This window comes from Leptonychotes weddellii, chromosome 3 (assembly GCF_054177405.1).
Source record: "Leptonychotes weddellii isolate Sample4059 chromosome 3, ASM5417740v2, whole genome shotgun sequence".
NCBI classification, from domain to species: domain Eukaryota; kingdom Metazoa; phylum Chordata; class Mammalia; order Carnivora; family Phocidae; genus Leptonychotes; species Leptonychotes weddellii.
In genome coordinates this window covers 24,046,741-24,063,979 of record NC_138371.1, presented here as the reverse complement: position 1 = coordinate 24,063,979, position 17,239 = coordinate 24,046,741, and the positions used below count along the sequence as shown (strand labels likewise).

The 17,239-nt window shown below is 41.0% G+C and overlaps 1 protein-coding gene across 12 annotated transcripts in view; it reads left to right on the top strand.

Annotated features, from left to right (window-relative positions):
- The window catches only part of UNC80 (unc-80 subunit of NALCN channel complex), a 223,590-nt gene that overhangs the window by 160,237 nt on the left and 46,114 nt on the right, over nucleotides 1-17,239 (top strand). For all 12 annotated transcript variants that reach the window (XM_081813703.1, XM_081813705.1, XM_081813699.1 and 9 more), the window contains 9 exons: nucleotides 124-307; nucleotides 1,895-1,989; nucleotides 3,375-3,464; nucleotides 4,191-4,292; nucleotides 6,938-7,118; nucleotides 8,722-8,990; nucleotides 10,660-10,794; nucleotides 12,258-12,396; nucleotides 13,735-13,831. In XM_081813703.1, coding sequence (XP_081669829.1) covers nucleotides 124-307; nucleotides 1,895-1,989; nucleotides 3,375-3,464; nucleotides 4,191-4,292; nucleotides 6,938-7,118; nucleotides 8,722-8,990; nucleotides 10,660-10,794; nucleotides 12,258-12,396; nucleotides 13,735-13,831 — 1,292 coding nt within the window. The remainder of the gene's footprint in view (nucleotides 1-123; nucleotides 308-1,894; nucleotides 1,990-3,374; nucleotides 3,465-4,190; nucleotides 4,293-6,937; nucleotides 7,119-8,721; nucleotides 8,991-10,659; nucleotides 10,795-12,257; nucleotides 12,397-13,734; nucleotides 13,832-17,239) is intronic.

The following is a 17,239-nucleotide window of genomic DNA, read 5'->3' as shown; positions in this document are numbered from 1 at the left end:
GGAAACGTTAAACGGAGAATATGAAGGCACAAAAGAATATTTGATTAAGGAAACAAAAGCCAAGGAAATGAGAATGTTTGCTCAGGATTATCGTGGTTTTGTGACCTCTCCCTGTTCTTTTAGGTGGGATTAATCATGTACTTCGTGCGGACCCCCTGTGAGTGGGGGATGGACGCCATTTCGGCCACCCTGACTTTCCTGTGGGAGGTGGTGGGTTATGTAGAGGGACTGTTCTTCAAGGATCTCAAGCAGACCATGAAGAAGGAGCAGTGTGAGGTAAAGCTGCTGGTGACCGCTTCCATGCCAGGTAACCCACTACCGCTGTTGGATGACATAACTTTTCTCTTTGTTTAAGAGTATAAATAACCCTTTTAAAGTCCAACCGCCTCTTTCATTCATGAGAAAAATTTCAGAGTCCTGACCCTGGTGTTGGGGGCTTCAAAGAATTTTTGTTTAATACAATCTGAAGAAATACAATAGACCCTTTAAAAGTCAGAGATTGCCAGATGAAAGGGGAGACATCAGAACCAATCCACATGAATCAGTCCTTGAAGAGCGGCCAAGGTTGAAGATGTATTTAAGTCTATCACACAGGGCCGGCTGAATGGGGAGCCTTTCTGAATGAATGTTTGGCACTGCAAGGGGAATGATACTGTTTGCATGGCATGGACCCCAGATCTTTGTAAACTCTATGAGAGATGGCTTTATGAAAAATTGGAAAAGGGACAAGCAGGAAGAAAGGAGAACAACAAAAGAACATGAAGTGTGATGTAAACTTGAGCTACGGTTCCTTTTCACTCCTGATAGCTTGCTTTTCTTTAAGATAGAAATTCTTCCGAGTCTTTATCCTGGTGCAGTGACTAAGAAAATACCAGATGATCCATGTATTAAAATAAAGAGAAAGGCACAATTATATAAAGATGAGAACACAGGGTATGCAATGTAGAGGCCTGCATTAAAGTCATGTTACTCCCATTTATTAATACAGTTAGTATTAGCTAAAAAAAAGTACATCATTTTTCAAGCTTTCTTTACTCCTGGGTAAAACAAGGATGTGATTCATACTGCACAATCATGAGTAATCAATGCATTTACATAGATAAAATACTTGCTGTCATACCTGACTCATAGCAAGCGTTCCATAAATGGAAGTTGTGTATTTATATGTTCGACAGGTTATCCGACAAGGTGATCAGTTTTTATTATAGCAAAGAAACTCATGTTGTCATTCATAGGCTTAAAAACAGCTCATTAAAAGCCAAGGTATATCATGATGTTCACAAACACTTATAATGAATGAATGAAGTAGAGTAAGTACTAACTCCCTAGCCAAGTAGAATATAGAAAATGTAAATTTAAACTGCATTCCAGGTACTTGTCATGGTTTTGCTAATATCTCTTTTTGTATTTTCTCAACCATTACTGCGTGATCATCTCATTTAAAATACAGGGATATATTACTTGTTGCAACACATAAGGTTTGAATTCTGACTTTTCTGTTAAATAAATGTGTCTTTGACTAAGTTACTTATAAGTTCTTACTTGTAAGAGTCCATTTCCATTGTTTTCTCATTGGTAGAATGAAAATAATAATGCCCATACCATAGGGTTGTTGTGAGATTTAAATATTATGCACATAAAATACATGTCAAAGTATTGGGAACTCCATAAATGGTAGCTTTTGTTATTCAGTCAGTAAATAAGTTTAAAACATCTATTTTAACTATAAAAGAGGGATATTAGGGCAACACACAGTTTACCATAATCACTCACTACAAGTAACAATCATAACAAGAAAAATATCAGCCCATTGATAATATTTTAATATTTTGTGCCTTAAAGATAAACTTTCCTAGAGTGAACTTCAGCTTATGATTGTATTTGCCTTCTGTAGGTACCAAAACCTTGGTGGTTCATGGGCAGAATGAGTGTGATATCCCAACCCAGTTACCAGTCCATGAAGACACTCAGTTCGAAGCCCTGCTCAAGGTATGAATGGCTTTCAACAGAAATGATTTTTAAAGCACAATGTCTGTGGCCACTTCACTGATCATCCCATTTAGAATTAAATGGCATTTTCCTATCTTCAAACAAATACATGCATTGACTTACCTCTCGTAGAATCTGCTCCGCTATCGTGTACCTCCCCCATTTCCTCACATGATTTTCCCCACACCTACCGACATCATAGCTCTGCTTTGAGGTAGGTAAATGCATGCCACTTCTCCTTCAGCTGAAGCAGCATCTTGACACTCTCAAGCGTACTAGCTCCCCTGGGAGTGCTGTTGATTCCTGCTTTAGTGCTCCCTGACATCACGTGGGGGTAGTTCTGGAGGTGCCCTGGGGTTGCACACGGAGGGAGCTAAGGCAGGCTCCGTCAGCTGCTGATCCTGCCAGAGACCCTTTCTCTGGCACCTGGTTGCACGGTATACAGTCTGACTTCCACGGACGGAAATGGGTGGAGAAGCAGAACATATATACCTTAGAATAAATTGGGTGAGTCAAGAAAGTCCTTTAATGGTTATGGCAGTTGTGACCCTTGGCAGAAAGCCAATCCATAGTTACACATGCCTGTATGGCTTTTAAGGTAAAGTACTACAGCTATTCCCCATCTATCTGGATTCCAAAGTTTTGGTAAACTGATTTCCTGGAACACAGCTCCAGGCCAAGACGGAAGCAGGAAAGACCTCTGAAAAATTCAGTTGTACCAAACATGTATATCTTATTTCGGTACAAAATGCCTCCTTCAGGCCTTACCCAGACGTCTCCAGAGAATTACTAAGGCCCAGTGAAGCAAACTTCAACAACCACTCCATTTTCCTACTCAGGCTGAATGGCAGGAAGGTAAACAGAGTAAGTCCCAACCCCGGTTCCACCATAACCAGCATGACCTAAATTGAAAAGGACCTCTCCAGGCTCAGATTCTTTTTCACCAGTACTGGGGTACTAGAGCAGGATATACAAGTTACCTACATGGAAGGCACTGAACTCAGAATACAGTATACAATAATGGCTCAAGGTGTTGTAGCTTGTATTATTTTTAATGGCGTTACCGAACATGCTTTCTTCCTGACGTTGAGACCAGTAGATGCCACTGTACCTCCACAGTTCACTCTGCAGTCTGAATTTATAATTGCACATCTTTTAGCACTTTGAGAGCAGTTGGTTTATATTACATTACAAGTCTGGATTATATCATTCTTTGGGCAACTGTGTATTCAAATCCAATATGTATCCATATATATATACATATAAAAAGTATGTAAGATCTATAATCCTTATAAGTTACCTTGTTTTGGTATTTGTATCTTTCAGCTTACTACCTGGCACATAATATGTTCTCCATAAACATTTATTTATACGTATTGTTCTAGGAGTGTCTGGAGTTTTTTAATATCCCAGAATCTCAGTCAACCCATTATTTTCTCATGGACAAACGATGGAATCTTATCCACTACAATAAGGTGAGACTGCACAGTGACGCACTCCTGTTGAGTTGTGTCGGAAACTTGTCATGCCTTTCCTGAATGTTGCTCTCACTCAGGGAGGCATCGTTGTTCAGTGGTTAGGAGTATGGCCCCTTAGGTTACACCACCTTACTGTCAGTGTAGCTTTGGACTAGCCACTGTACCTTTGTGCCCTTCATTTTCCTTGTCTGTAAAATGAAGAGGATGATAATAGTATCTATCATAGGTTGCAATAATTAAAGGAGATAAGGCAAATAAAGCATTCATTATTATTACCTCCTGATGAAAAATTAAGTTGCCCATATAATAAATATGTGTGTCTACTTGGAATTTTAATGTCCTTGTTATTCCTCTTTTTATTATGTTGAGCATGACCATGGTGACCTGACCTAATGACCAAAGGGCACCTCAAGACGTCACTTTACAGTGACCTTCTTCCTCCAGAATGTCCTTTATTAAATTGCCTTTGGCTCCTTTGCTCCTGATGTTGCACCCTAGTGTTTGGAAAGGGTGCTAAGCCTATGTGGTTTGATGCTTTCCTGAGGTGGGCGTTTACTTTCCATAGGATTTTATAGAATTGGAGAGCATAAAATGAGAAAACCCTTAGAAAATACATAACTTTCATTTGACCTTTGGGTAAAGAGGAAATTAGAGTAAAATTTAATCATTTGATAATCATCTGAACTCTTTTTTTTTCTCTCTCTTTGTGTAATCCTGCCACAGACGTATGTTCGGGATATTTATCCTTTCCGGAGATCAGTATCTCCACAGCTGAACCTGGTACATATGCATCCAGAGAAAGGACAGGAGCTCATTCAGAAACAGGTGCCTGACCACCTCTATTTTATTATATGGTTTTGCCAAGTCATTGGGATAGATGATCAGTGAATGTGTTGCCAACCCCGAGATTCTGATTCTGATACAGTCCTCTCTCGAGAAAGTGGATGGGTAGGCCCTTGGTCAATAGTTCCCCAAGATAGTGTGTTAGTTTTCATAAATTGGATCATAATGTAAAGGTATCAAAGAACACTCATTTGGATTAATGCTATGACAAATCGTTGTGTCTAAACACTAGAAATCGGGCGCCTGGGTGGCTCAGTCATTAAGCGTCTGCCTTTGGCTAAGGTCATGATCCCAGGGTCCTGGGATCGAGCCCCGCATCAGGCTCCCTGCTCCGCGGGAAGCCTGCTTCTCCCTCTCCCACTCCCCCTGCTCGTGTTCCCTCTCTCGCTGTGTCTCTCTCTGTCAAATAAATAAATAAAATCTTTAAAAAAATAAAAAATAAACACTAGAAATCTTCGAATTTATTTACCTACTAGTTTCCAAGTTTTCTTCTCACATTTTTATAAAACAGGATTGGAAGTACACAAATGCAGCTCTTGGAAGGTTGCCACAGAGGTTTACACTGGTTGGGAAAAATAAAATAAAAGGGATCAATGTATTATGCCTGGGAAAAACACTGAGCTAAGGTACAGAGACTTGGACCCAGTCCCAGCTCTGCCACTGATCAGTCACCTGACCTTAGGCATGTTACTAACTTCCCTTAAAACAGGAGACAGAATCAAGCAGTTGTACTTAAATTTATGATTGAAGAAAAGAATAAGGAAATTCACTATTTTGTATGCAAAATATAGCTATAGTCCACAATTCTTTTTTTTTTTTAAAGATTTTATTTATTTATTTGAAAGAGAAAGAATGAGACAGAGAGAGCATGAGAGGAGGGAGGGTCAGAGGGAGAAGCAGACTCCCCGCCGAGCAGGGAGCCCGATGCAGGACTCGATTCCGGGACTCCAGGACCATGACCTGAGCCGAAGGCAGTTGCCTAACCAACTGAGCCACCCAGGAGCCCTATAGTCCACAATTCTAATAATGATACAATTTTAATATGGTCTATGTGTTACATTCATTTATTTATTTTTATTTTGTATTTTTTAAGATTTTATTTATTAGAGAGAGAGAGTGCACTTACATGCGCCCAAAGGGGAAGGATGGTGGTGGAGGGAGAGGGACAGAATCTCAAGCACACCCCACGCCAAGTGCACCCGACAGGGGACTTGATCCCACAACCCTGAGATCATAACGTGAGCCAAAACCAAGAATTGGACCTCAACCCACTGAGCCACCCAGGCACCCCCATATTCATTAATTTTTAATAAAATGTCTAAAGAATTTCAGGATAATTTATCATTTCAGTTTTTCTGCACAGTTTTCTGCAAGAGGGTTAATGTGGCATCAAACTATTCAAAAACAACTTCATGGAATGAATGAGAATGGCATACATAGAATTAGACCACTTCAGTAATTAAAAGTATAGTTAGCATAAACTACCTGAATTGCAGTTGAAAGAGGAAAATAGTGCAAGTATTACAGAGTGTGTGGTCTTGGGTCTAAAGTATACATAACTGTAAGGTCTTAAGTGTATATAATTTCTGAAATAATTACCCCCAATTATCCCAGCCCCTGATTTTGGCAGCAAAAGAATTAAAGCCATTATCAACAATAGCACTTCACTAGTGTGTTCTTTTTATGTCTAAGAACATGTTTTTAAAAATTGCATAAAATGGGGGCACCTGGGTGGCTCAGTCGTTAAGCGTCTGCCTTCGGCTCAGGTCATGGTCCCAGGGTTCTGGGATTGAGTCCCTCATTGGGCTCCCTGCTCAGCCGGAAGCCTGCTTCTCCCTCTCCCACTCTCCCTGCTTGTGTTCCCTCTCTCTCTGTGTCTCTCTCTGTCAAATAAATAAATAAAATATTTTTTAAAAATTGCATAAAATGGAGCTCTCGTTCTGTGTACACTCCAAGTTGGAATTTTAAGATTTCTCTCTGAGTTCTGCAGGGAGATAGTAGTATGCAAGCCTGTGGTTCTGGCCCTGGAGTTTCCTCAGCAGCTTCGGACTGCTTATGGACCTCCTCATCACACTCCCTGCCCACCCATCATCAACAGGAAAGGAACAAAGAGAAGGGACCAAGAGAATCCTGTCTGCGCCATTTAGGCCCATCAGCTTTTGTCCCAAGATAGGTTCTTCCTGGATCCCATTTCAGTCCTTTTTTAAGAGAAAAGCCCAGAACAGCTTAAGGTATCTGTGGAAATGGTAGAGACACTTGGAACTGACTGACTGGCTCCTGTTGGAAAAGGTCTTCCATATTATGATATCCAAACAAATGGGCTCTATTTCATATGGAACGATTCCTGACAATGCTTTCATTGTGCTCCTCCAGCCTGCAAACCCCTAAGAAACACTTCCTTCTGGGGAGCAGGCGGATACAGGAAGTGAGAGTCAATCAAGCATTGTTTGCTCCATCTATGTGGTAAAGAAAAAAAACCATTTCTCCCTTAATTCAACACCCACCCCCCCTTGATTTTTTATCAGCCCTGTTTGCCATGAAAGATTTTACTTCAACGTCTTCACTCCTTTTAATCTCAGAGTTGCTAATTCTATGTTTCCTCTGCTCCTGCTTTTGTTTGTGGCTAGGTGTTCACTCGGAAGCTGGAGGAAGTCGGGCGGGTTTTGTTTCTCATCTCCCTGACGCAGAAGATCCCCACAGCCCACAAACAGTCCCATGTCTCCATGCTCCAGGAAGACCTCCTCCGACTACCCTCATTCCCCCGAAGTGCTATTGACGCTGAATTTTCACTCTTCAGTGATCCACAAGGTATCAAGAAAAAAAAAAAGCATTTCTTTTCTTGGGCTTCCTATGCCCTTGTTTGGTCCTTGGCTGGAGAGCATCTGAACCAGGAGACAGTTCTCTAAGGCAGTGCTTCTCAGCCCTCAGTGCATCAGAATCACCTGGAGGACTTGATAAAACACAGATTGCTGGGCTCCACCCTCCCCAGGTTCTGACTCAGTGGCTCTGGCATAGAGCCCGGGAACTTGAATTTTAGCAAGTTCCCAAGCGATGTTGATGCTGCGATTCCAGGGAGCAAACTGAGACCACTGTTCTTAACTAATCATAAGCAGGATTTTTTTGGTTTTTTTTTTAATTTAAATTCAATTAATTAACATATAATGTATTATTGGTTTCAGAGGTAGGTCAGTGATTCATCAATCTTATATAATACTATGCTCATTACATCATGTGTCTGCCTTAATGTCCATCTCCCAGTTGTTCCATCCTCCCACCCCCCGCCCCCACAGCAAGCCTCAGGTTGTTTCCTATGATTAAGAGTCTCTTATGGTTTGTCTCCCTCTCTGGTTTCATCTTGTTTTATTTTTTCCTCTCTTCTCCTACGATCCTCGGTTTTGTTTCTTAAATTCCACATATCAGTGAGATAATATAATTGTCTTTCTCTGATTGATTTATTTCGCTTAGCATAATACCCTCTAGTTCCATCCACCACGTCGTTGCAAATGGAAAGATTTCATTTTTTGATGGCTGAGTAGTATTCCACACACACACACACACACACACACACCACACATATTCTTTTCCATAAGCAGTTGAAGGGTATAGTATGGTATTGTTAGGGTAGGTAGTAGTAGGTATTGTTACTTGACTAAGTGAAGAACAGGTGTTCATATGAACTTCAGGAAACAAAACTCATCTACAGAAGTCAGGACAGTGGTTGCCTCTGAGTTGCGGGGGATGGATCTCCTGGAAACTTTCTGAGGTAATGAAAATGGTCTATGTATTGATTGGTGCGTTGGTTACATGAGTGTGTATTTTTGTCAAAACTCACCAAACTCTCCATTTGAGATCCGTGTATGTTTGTTTTACTCTATCTGAATTAACACCTGAATGGAGAGGGAGATAGAGACAGAGAGACCAGAAAGAGGCTCGCTTCAAAGCCTTGCTGTGTGACTCAATTATTAATTTGAGATATTTACAATTAGCCTCCCAATGTTCAATGTCTTCTTCACCCAGAAGTTCCAGAGCAAATAGTAGAAAGAGCTCTCGTCTGTCTGTCCAGGAATTCAAAGATCTAGAACCAGTCCCAGCCTTGCCCCATTTCCTTTCTGAAACAACTGATTTTTTTCCTCAATGCCACAGCTTATTCAGTGCAACATGCTGCAAATATCAGCCCTGTCTGGCCTCCAGAGTCGAATCAAGGAGGTGATGATGGAAGTCCTTTGAGAACCAGGGAGTGTGATACCAGCAGCAGCAATGTGTGCTGGAAGCATTTCCGCAGTACATCTTCCCGTCCCAGAGCTGGAACAAATGGGAAACAGCAGTGCCCCCCCCCCGGTTTGATGGCCCTCCCACGCTGACAGGATTGGCGTGGGGCTAATTCTGTCTCTGCTGTTTTGTGTTCTCACAGCCGGCAAGGAGCTGTTTGGCCTCGACACTCTTCAGAAAAGCTTGTGGATCCAGCTCCTGGAGGAGATGTTCCTGGGCATGCCGAGCGAGTTTCCCTGGGGAGATGAAATCATGCTCTTCCTCAACGTCTTTAACGGGGCTCTGATCCTCCACCCGGAAGACAGCGCCCTCCTCAGGCAGTACGCCGCCACCGTCATCAACAGCGCTGTGCACTTCAACCACCTTTTCTCTCTCAGCGGCTACCAGTGGATTCTGCCCACCATGCTGCAGGTGCTGTGGCTCTAGCCTCCTCACCAGAAAACCAACTGCCCGTACGGCAGGTCAACAAGACCTGTGCTACAGCTTTTTAAGATGGAAGTTATCTGCTTTTGTGGCAGCAGAAGGCACCAAATGAAATCTCCCCAGAATTTTCTGGAAGGTCACAATATCCCGTTCTGTCTCTCCTGAGATCTCCCAGACCTGGGATAGGCTTTCCCCTTTTCTCTAACCACTCTTTGAGTGGTTCTCAAAGTGGGGTCGCTGAATAAGCAGCATCAGCATCCCCTGGGAATTTGTTAGAAATACACATTCTTGGGCCCCACCCCAGACCTACTTAACCAGAAACTGTGGAGTCAGGGCCCGTTCATCTGGATTCTTACAAGACCCCCGGGTGGTTCTGATGCCCTAGAAGTTTGGGAATCACTGCTCTCTTTACTCAAATGTATGGCAAGTGTTCCGCTGATGTTTCTCCTGAGAGATTTTCTGATCTCTGTCTGAATCGAGATTTCCGTTGCTATTAAATTTGCTATGCTGAGATCGGAGGAGGTGAAGTCAGCAGGAACAATTTCCATGTACCCGTGTCTAATGTGTATCTGGCTACGTTTAGGAGTAATGGATGAAGTTCAGACAGAGCCTAGGTGCTCATCCCAGTCCTCTACTTTTATGGAAGTTTTAATAAAAATTATAAAAGTAATACATGCTTGTGCAAAGTGGAGTTTGTTCAACCTACCAGGGCAAGAAATGTTCTTTAATATCAGGCCTCTCTTATTTTTAGATAGTTGGAACTTTCTCTATTTTTATAAACTTTTTTACTGATTTCCAAAAACAATAAATGCTCGTTATAAAATTCAGAAGATAAAGCTTAAAGAAGAAAACAAAGATCACCTATAATCCTCCTTCCTAGATAACCATTATTTATACTTCTTGAAAATCCTTGCACTCTAATCCTACTTTTTTTTTTAAACAAAAGTTGGATCATACCACATGTTCAGGTTTGTTACCTACCTTTCTCACATCACACTAAGAATATCACGGGCTTTTTCTCATGTAGCTACGTTGAGTGCTAGAGCATCTTTCTAATAACTGCATAATATTCTGCTGTATGCATATACCATGATCTACTTAACCTACCCCAATTTATGAATAATTTCACTTGTTCAAAATTTTCCACTATTATAAGCAAAATTGCAGTAGGAATTCCTCTATATCCGTCTTTGTACCTTTGTCCAATTTGTTTCTTGAGGTAAATTCCTAGTGACACACTCCCTGGGAAAAAGTATATTCATGTTTATTACCAAATTTCTCACAAGAGAGATCATACTGTTTTATACTCCCATCTACCAGTTTATTAAATTAGCCACTTCTCTCCATGCTTCCCAGGGCTATGAGGTGTTTTTGTTTTGTTTTTGTAGAGAGAGAGACTGTGAGGGGCAGGAGGGGGGAGGGCGGGGCAGGGGTGGGGGAGAGGGAGAGAATCTTAAGCAGTCTCCACGCTCAGCACAGAGTCTGACATGGGGCTCAATATTAGGACCCTGCAAGTATGACCTGAGCCCAAGTCAAGAGTCAGATACTTAACCGACTAAGCCACCCAGGCGCCCCTCCATTGCTATGAGTTTTAAAAGCAAACACAAGTTTGACAGGCTGCTAAGGCATGTTCTGAATATGTGGCATTTTTCCGCAGGTGTACTCCGATTATGAAAGCAATCCCCAGTTGCGTCAAGCCATCGAATTTGCCTGCCAACAGTTCTACATTCTACACCGGAAGCCATTTGTGCTCCAGCTGTTTGCTAGTGTGGCCCCTCTCCTGGAGTTTCCTGTAAGTAGACCAGCCCAATGAGGAAAGCAAAGGCTCTTTTAGAGTCGGCAGTGGCAAGGGAGTTCACCACCGTCACCTGTGTCTTGGCAGAGACTCAAAGGCAGACAGAGGAGTAAGGAACTTTTATGGTGGAGAAAAGGGAAGGCTTCAGGTGTGCCCTGATCGGAGGCCGTTGGTACGAGGGAGCTGTAAGCCGGCTAACTAGAAGTGGGGCATCCGGTGTAATTGCTTAGGGGTACATATTTGGCTTTCTCTGATTGGTCTAGTTGGAAGCAGGGACAAGGATCAGGGAAGCTGTCGGTTTTAATCAAGGCCTGGCCATTAGGGAACCAATGGTTAAAGGGGTTATTGTTTGGTTTCCCCTAGAGCTAGTAGTCTGACTTCCTACTAACCTGACTTACAGCAGGCTGGTTCCTGGGCTAGTGACTGCGGACAATGGATTGGTTTCCTGGGCGGGTTACCACAGGTTTTGGATCAGAGTTCTGTTTTTATATATGACCTGCTCATTTATATTGTCCATTTGTATAGTCAGCATCTCAGCTCTCTTTCAACCAGTGGGATACAAATGTCATAATTACTTCTCTTCATTTTTCTTCAACCCTCATCTCTGCCTGTAGGATACTAATAGACCCACTCCCCAGGTTTTTATACTCAATTAATAAAAAGGAAGAGTTCCTGATTCTCATTCCTTTCTATCACTGTCTAGCACTTACCCTGCTTTCTTTTTCTTTTTCTTCAGAACCCTTATACCATACTATATCACATGTCATACATTTGATTCACTAATATGTATCTCAACCATACCCCAAAATAGAATTTAAGCTCCATTAAAGCAAGACCTTGATCTGTTTCTCTGTTTGCATTTGGTTTGTTTTTATTTTGTTTGTATATCTATTTTGTTTTGTTTTTGTTTTGTCATAACGTCAGTGTACAGAATTCTATTTGGCACATAGTAGGAATTTAAGAGGGATTTATTGTTTTAATGAATCAAGGCCATTTTAAATAGATTTGAGATGGCAAGCATCTCCATTTTGGAGTTATATTATCAAACAAGACCTGAAAAATGCCAAAAGTTGTTAAAATAAGCATCTGTTTCCCCAGACATATTTGAAGTATTCTACTCCTACATTATGGAAAGTTCCTTCAGGAATGCTGAGTCCTTCCATCGCGGACCAGAGGAGACATTTACATGAATTGTTCTGGCAGTCTACATATTGCTGTATTTTTAGGAGTTTGCACAAATACCTCTTTGTACCAGATTAGCATTTAATAGATCCCTTGAAAGTCAGGTGTTCCATTCCAAAATCATATAGCAGCACTGCTGGATGCAGGATTGTGGGAGCTGAATGCCAGATCGATGTAATTGTTATCAGTGGTGGTGTTTGTGAGATTTGAATTCCTGATCAAACCACATTACTGCTGAGGTGGGAATAAATAAACTAAAATAACCTTTCTTCATACAGGATGCTGCCAATAACGGGCCCAGCAAAGGTGTGTCAGCTCAGTGCTTGTTTGACCTGCTGCAGTCCCTGGAGGGGGAGACCACTGACATATTAGACATCTTAGAGCTGGTCAAAGCTGAGAAGCCTCTTAAGTCATTAGGTAAAAACAAAAGTTGCCCTGACCTTCTTTTTCCCTTTGTAATTTTTTAAAAAAAATAATTCTATATTAAATATTTTAACCTAAATCAAAACAGAAAAAAAAAAAAAAAAACGAAAAAGTGGTATACATTGAATGAGGACATTTCCTATCTCCTGTTTTTCTTAAATTTCTTAAAAATCCTAGGATTGCCTGGTTGGCTTAGTTGGTTAAGTGTCCAACTCTTGGTTTCAGCTCAAGTCATGATCTCAGGGTCCTGGGATCAAGCCCTGCAGCAGGCTCTGTGCTCAGAGCAGTCTGCTTGTCCCTCTCCCTCCCCCTCTGCTACACCCCCTACTCCTGCATGTGTGCATGCTCTCTCTCTCTCTCTCTCTCCCCCCCTCCCTCCCTCTCTCTCTCAAATAAATAAGATGTTTAAAAAAAAATTTTTTAATTTATTGAAAATCCTAGGGGCGCCTGGGTGGCTCAGTCATTAAGCATCTGCCTTTGGCTCAGGTCATGATCTCAGTGTCCTGGGATCGAACCCCGCATCAGGCTCCCTGCTCCGTGGGAAGCCTGCTTCTCCCTCTCCCACTCCCCCTGCTTATATTCCCTCTCTCACTGTGTCTCTCTCTGTCAAATAAACAAAATCTTTAAAAAAATTAAATAAAATAATTTAAAAAAAAAAAAGAAAATCCTAAAGAGTAAGGAATTCCCTCCCATGAAAATTGTATTAATCATTCTACACTACTCTAGTACCACAGTGTTCAGAAAATTAGGTTTTCCTGGGCAATTCTAGGTGAGTAACTCTCTAAAATGGTCTTTTATGATCATGAAATGTGTAGAACTAGAGGGAATTCAAAGATAAAGTCTCATGTCTTAGACACCTGCATGCCCTTGGGTATCTTCTAGTAGGTCAGATTTTTTTCCCAAACTACCCCCCGAAAAGCACTTTTATTTTTCATCTGATTATTCAAAAGGAGGAAACAGAATTTTCAGTCCCTTTAGATGAAGAAATTAATCATGTTCACAGTTTAGAAATAAAGTCTGATGAAGAAATGGCTATCAAGTATAACTGGAGTGTTAAGAGTGATAATGTCGGGCGCCTGGGTGGCTCAGTTGGTTAAGCGATTGCCTTTGGCTCAGGTCATGATCCTGGAGTCCCGGGATCGAGTCCCGCATCGGGCTCCCTGCTCAGCGGGGAGTCTGCTTCTCCCTCTCCTGCTCTCTGTCTCTCACTCTCTCTCTCTCAAATAAATAAATAAATAAAATCTTTAAAAAAAAAAAAAAAGAGTGATAATGTCTCCTTTATCCCTGGCAGACTCCACTCTGATTTTGTGCCTTGACCTTCTGTCCCTTCAGATTTCTGCTATGGAAACGAAGACCTGACATTCTCTATAAGTGAGGCCATTAAGCTCTGCGTGACTGTAGTAGCCTATGCTCCTGAATCATTCAGAAGGTAATGCAGCCCTTTATTCTAGGCCTTGTGATAAGTAAATGCGGCTAAGGAAATAAAAGTGAATGAGTGCAAAGGTTATGTGGGCTCATATCATCCTGTAATATTCTGGCAAGGATGTTCTCAATAACTACATTTAGGAAACGTATCATAGCACAAGTTCTGGAAAATACAGTAAATCTTCATTAATGTAAAACACCCTAAAATTTGAATTTGTGTGGCAGCTAAGATGTTTCATCTTGTTTAGAAAATACTGTCCTGACATGTAACACAAATGAATAGTAAACAAAATTGCAGAGCAGACATTTAAACTATCGAAGAGAATGCTTTTCAAGGAGCACTAAGAACTCCTGTCACACATAGAGCAAGAATAGAAATCTTGCCTGTCATTTTGCCAAGTGTAAGGAATGAGAAGGATTCACATGGAAAGTGTCCTCCCAATTCCAGGACGTTGGTGCTAGTCTGATTTATGTACTGATATGCGAAATGAAAATCAATCTCATCTTGCTATTAAAAGAAAACTTTTAAAGACAGAGACAGTAATTCAGATGAATCGGGGATAGCCCCCTGTTATGCAGTTATAGATCCTTAAAAATAATAGAGTTACATTCCTTTAAATGCTCCCTGAGGCTGGCTTAATCAACCCTCTGGCCCTCCCCCCCAATTATATCAATATTAGGCAATCTCTCCCCTCTCGACTTCTCAATCTACTTTGATCTTTTCTTGTAATGTCTAGTTCATTAACAAAATCCCAATTTATGTGCTATCGTATTTTTGGTATAAGAATCAAGCTTGAAACAGGACTGCCCTGAAAACCCACAGTGTGGAGGAAAGAAATCCTGTTCTGTTGGCAAGCTCTTGCAGGAAGAAGTAAAGAGGGGAGTTGATTTTGTCAGTGTATCTTTATCAGTTTGCCTCTCAGATTAGTCTTTCCCTCTCCCCTACAACAGAATGAGTAAAGGGACAAAGAGGGACCAGGATTCATATTAATTGAACTCTCTCCACATGAAGAATGAGTAAGAAATATCCACCCCCCCACCAAGATTCCCAGCTTTTTTTGTGTTAATCAGCTGGGATTAAATATCATGCCAGTGGTCAATCAGAAGTGTGGCTATGTCCCTCGAGAGAGCTAATCTACAGTCTATAACGATGGTCCTTCTCCCACTTTCCTTGGGCTCGTCCTATAATATCAAGGCTCCATAAAAGGCTCAACAATGGATTGAAACCCTGCATTAACTCCAAGCCCATTCTATTTCTGGGTATAAAAATACTCCCTATCCTATTTTCTATTCCAGGTGTGTCTGAGTACATTGTTAGTAGGGTGTCTCAGAGGATCTGCAGTGAGATGAAATGATAACATCAAGACACTGCAATAATAAAATGCATAAAGGTCCTCTAATGTTAAAATGTCAGTGACATAGAAAACCCCTAGATTTAACTAAAAATTTTTCCCATTATCAGATTTCTGGTAAGACGTGGAATCCTCCCTCAAGTTAAAATCCATGAGACGCCTGGGTGGCTCAGTAGGTTAAGCATCTGCCTTTGCCTCAGGTCATGATCCCAGGGCCCTGGGATGGAGCCCCGCAACAGGTTCCTTACTCAGCGGGGAGCCTGCTTCTCCCTCAGCCTGTTGCCCCCCCTGCTTGTGCGCTCTCTCTCTCTCTCTCTCTCTCTCAAATAAATAAATAAATAAAATCTTTAAAAAACAAACAAAAATCCAAACACACTGAAATCAAAAGGAATTAGAGTTCACAATCAAATTCTCTAATCATTGTGAGTTAAAGGCCAAAGTCCAATATTGTTAAATTAAGTTAAATTAAAATTAAAGAAAGAATTATCCTCCCTAGTCCCTATTCTGTTCTGTTTAAGCCAGAGGGGTTCTTAAATTTCTGGGTAGGATCAGGGTCTCTTAAGCAGCTGTTCCCCAGGATCTCTCGCAAGGAACAAGTACAATTCTTATAACTCTTCAACACTGGTAACACCAAGTCCCTATTGTACTTAAATTTTTTAAGTAAATGTATTTTATTTAAATGTAACATTTACACAAAAAGGTTTTTAAAAATCGTAATTTTATAGTTGTACCAACGTTCATAAAGTTAGCTCATCTACACAAGTACTACTCAAATAGAAAAATCAGATGAGCCACTATCCTAAATCATCTTTGCCTGTTTCTGAACTCTATTCAGGTGAAATAATATAGTAAGTACTTTTTAATGTCCTACTTTTGTTATTCAGTGTTATTTCATGAACTTCATCCACATCATTGTAAGTCACCACAGTTTGTTCTTCATTCATCTGTAATATTTAATGTATTTGCCACAATCAATTTCTCGTAGACAGACTTTTGTGTTATATCTAATTTGAAGCTATTACAAATAATGCTGCAGTGAAGGTTTTTGTACACATCTTTGTGAGCTCATATGTCTGTATTTCTGTAGGTAGAAATGCTGTGCTAGGTCATGGAATAGGTGTGTGTTTTCCTTTAGTAGATACTACTGGTTTTCCAAAGTGCAAAGTGCCTATTGAAGTCTTCTACCCATTTTTAAATAAGATTATCAGTATTTATTTTATTTGATATGTAGAATTTGTCTAAAGTGTCTGATGTAAGGACTTTTAGCTTATATGGACTGGGGTGCTGGTAAACGTTTAATAACCAGCTCTCTGGCGGAGAAGAGTCCCTGTTGCAAAGCATTGCTGATTTGCCAATATCTAGCTATGGCTGAGTACAAGATACCAGCATGACGTCATTGAACATGGGGTTGGAAACAGATGCATACCTAGACTGTCTTGACCTGTTAAATGTCCACTCCAGCACACCACTGGTTATATGCATTTCAAATAACATCTCTTACTCTGTGACTTATAATTTTACTCACCTAATATATCTTTTAATGAAACAGAATTCTTCATTTTAATGTAGTCCAATGTATCACTATTTAGTGCTTTCTGTGTTCCTTTAAGAAATCTTAGCTAACCTGGGGCGCCTGGGTGGCTCAGTTGTTAAGTGTGTGCCTTTCGCTCAGGTCATGGTCCCAGGGTCCTGGGATCGAGCCCTGCATTGGGCTCCGTGCCCAGCGGGAAGCCTGCTTCTCCCTCTCCCACTCCCCCTGCTTGTGTTTCTGCTCTCGCTATCTCTCTCTCTGTGTCAAATAAATAAAATCTTAAAAAAAAAAAAAGAAAGAAATCTTGGCTAACCCAAGCATATGAATATATCCCCTTATGTTACCTGCCAAATGCTTTATTGTTTTTACCCTCATATTCAGATAGATAATCCATCTGAAATTAAATTTTGGTATGGTGTAAAGTAAGGGTCAAGATTTCTTTTTCCCATACAGATGCTAATAGACAATAGACCAAGTACCATTTAAGGAAAAGACTAGCATTTCCCATTGCATTGCAATGTCATCCTTG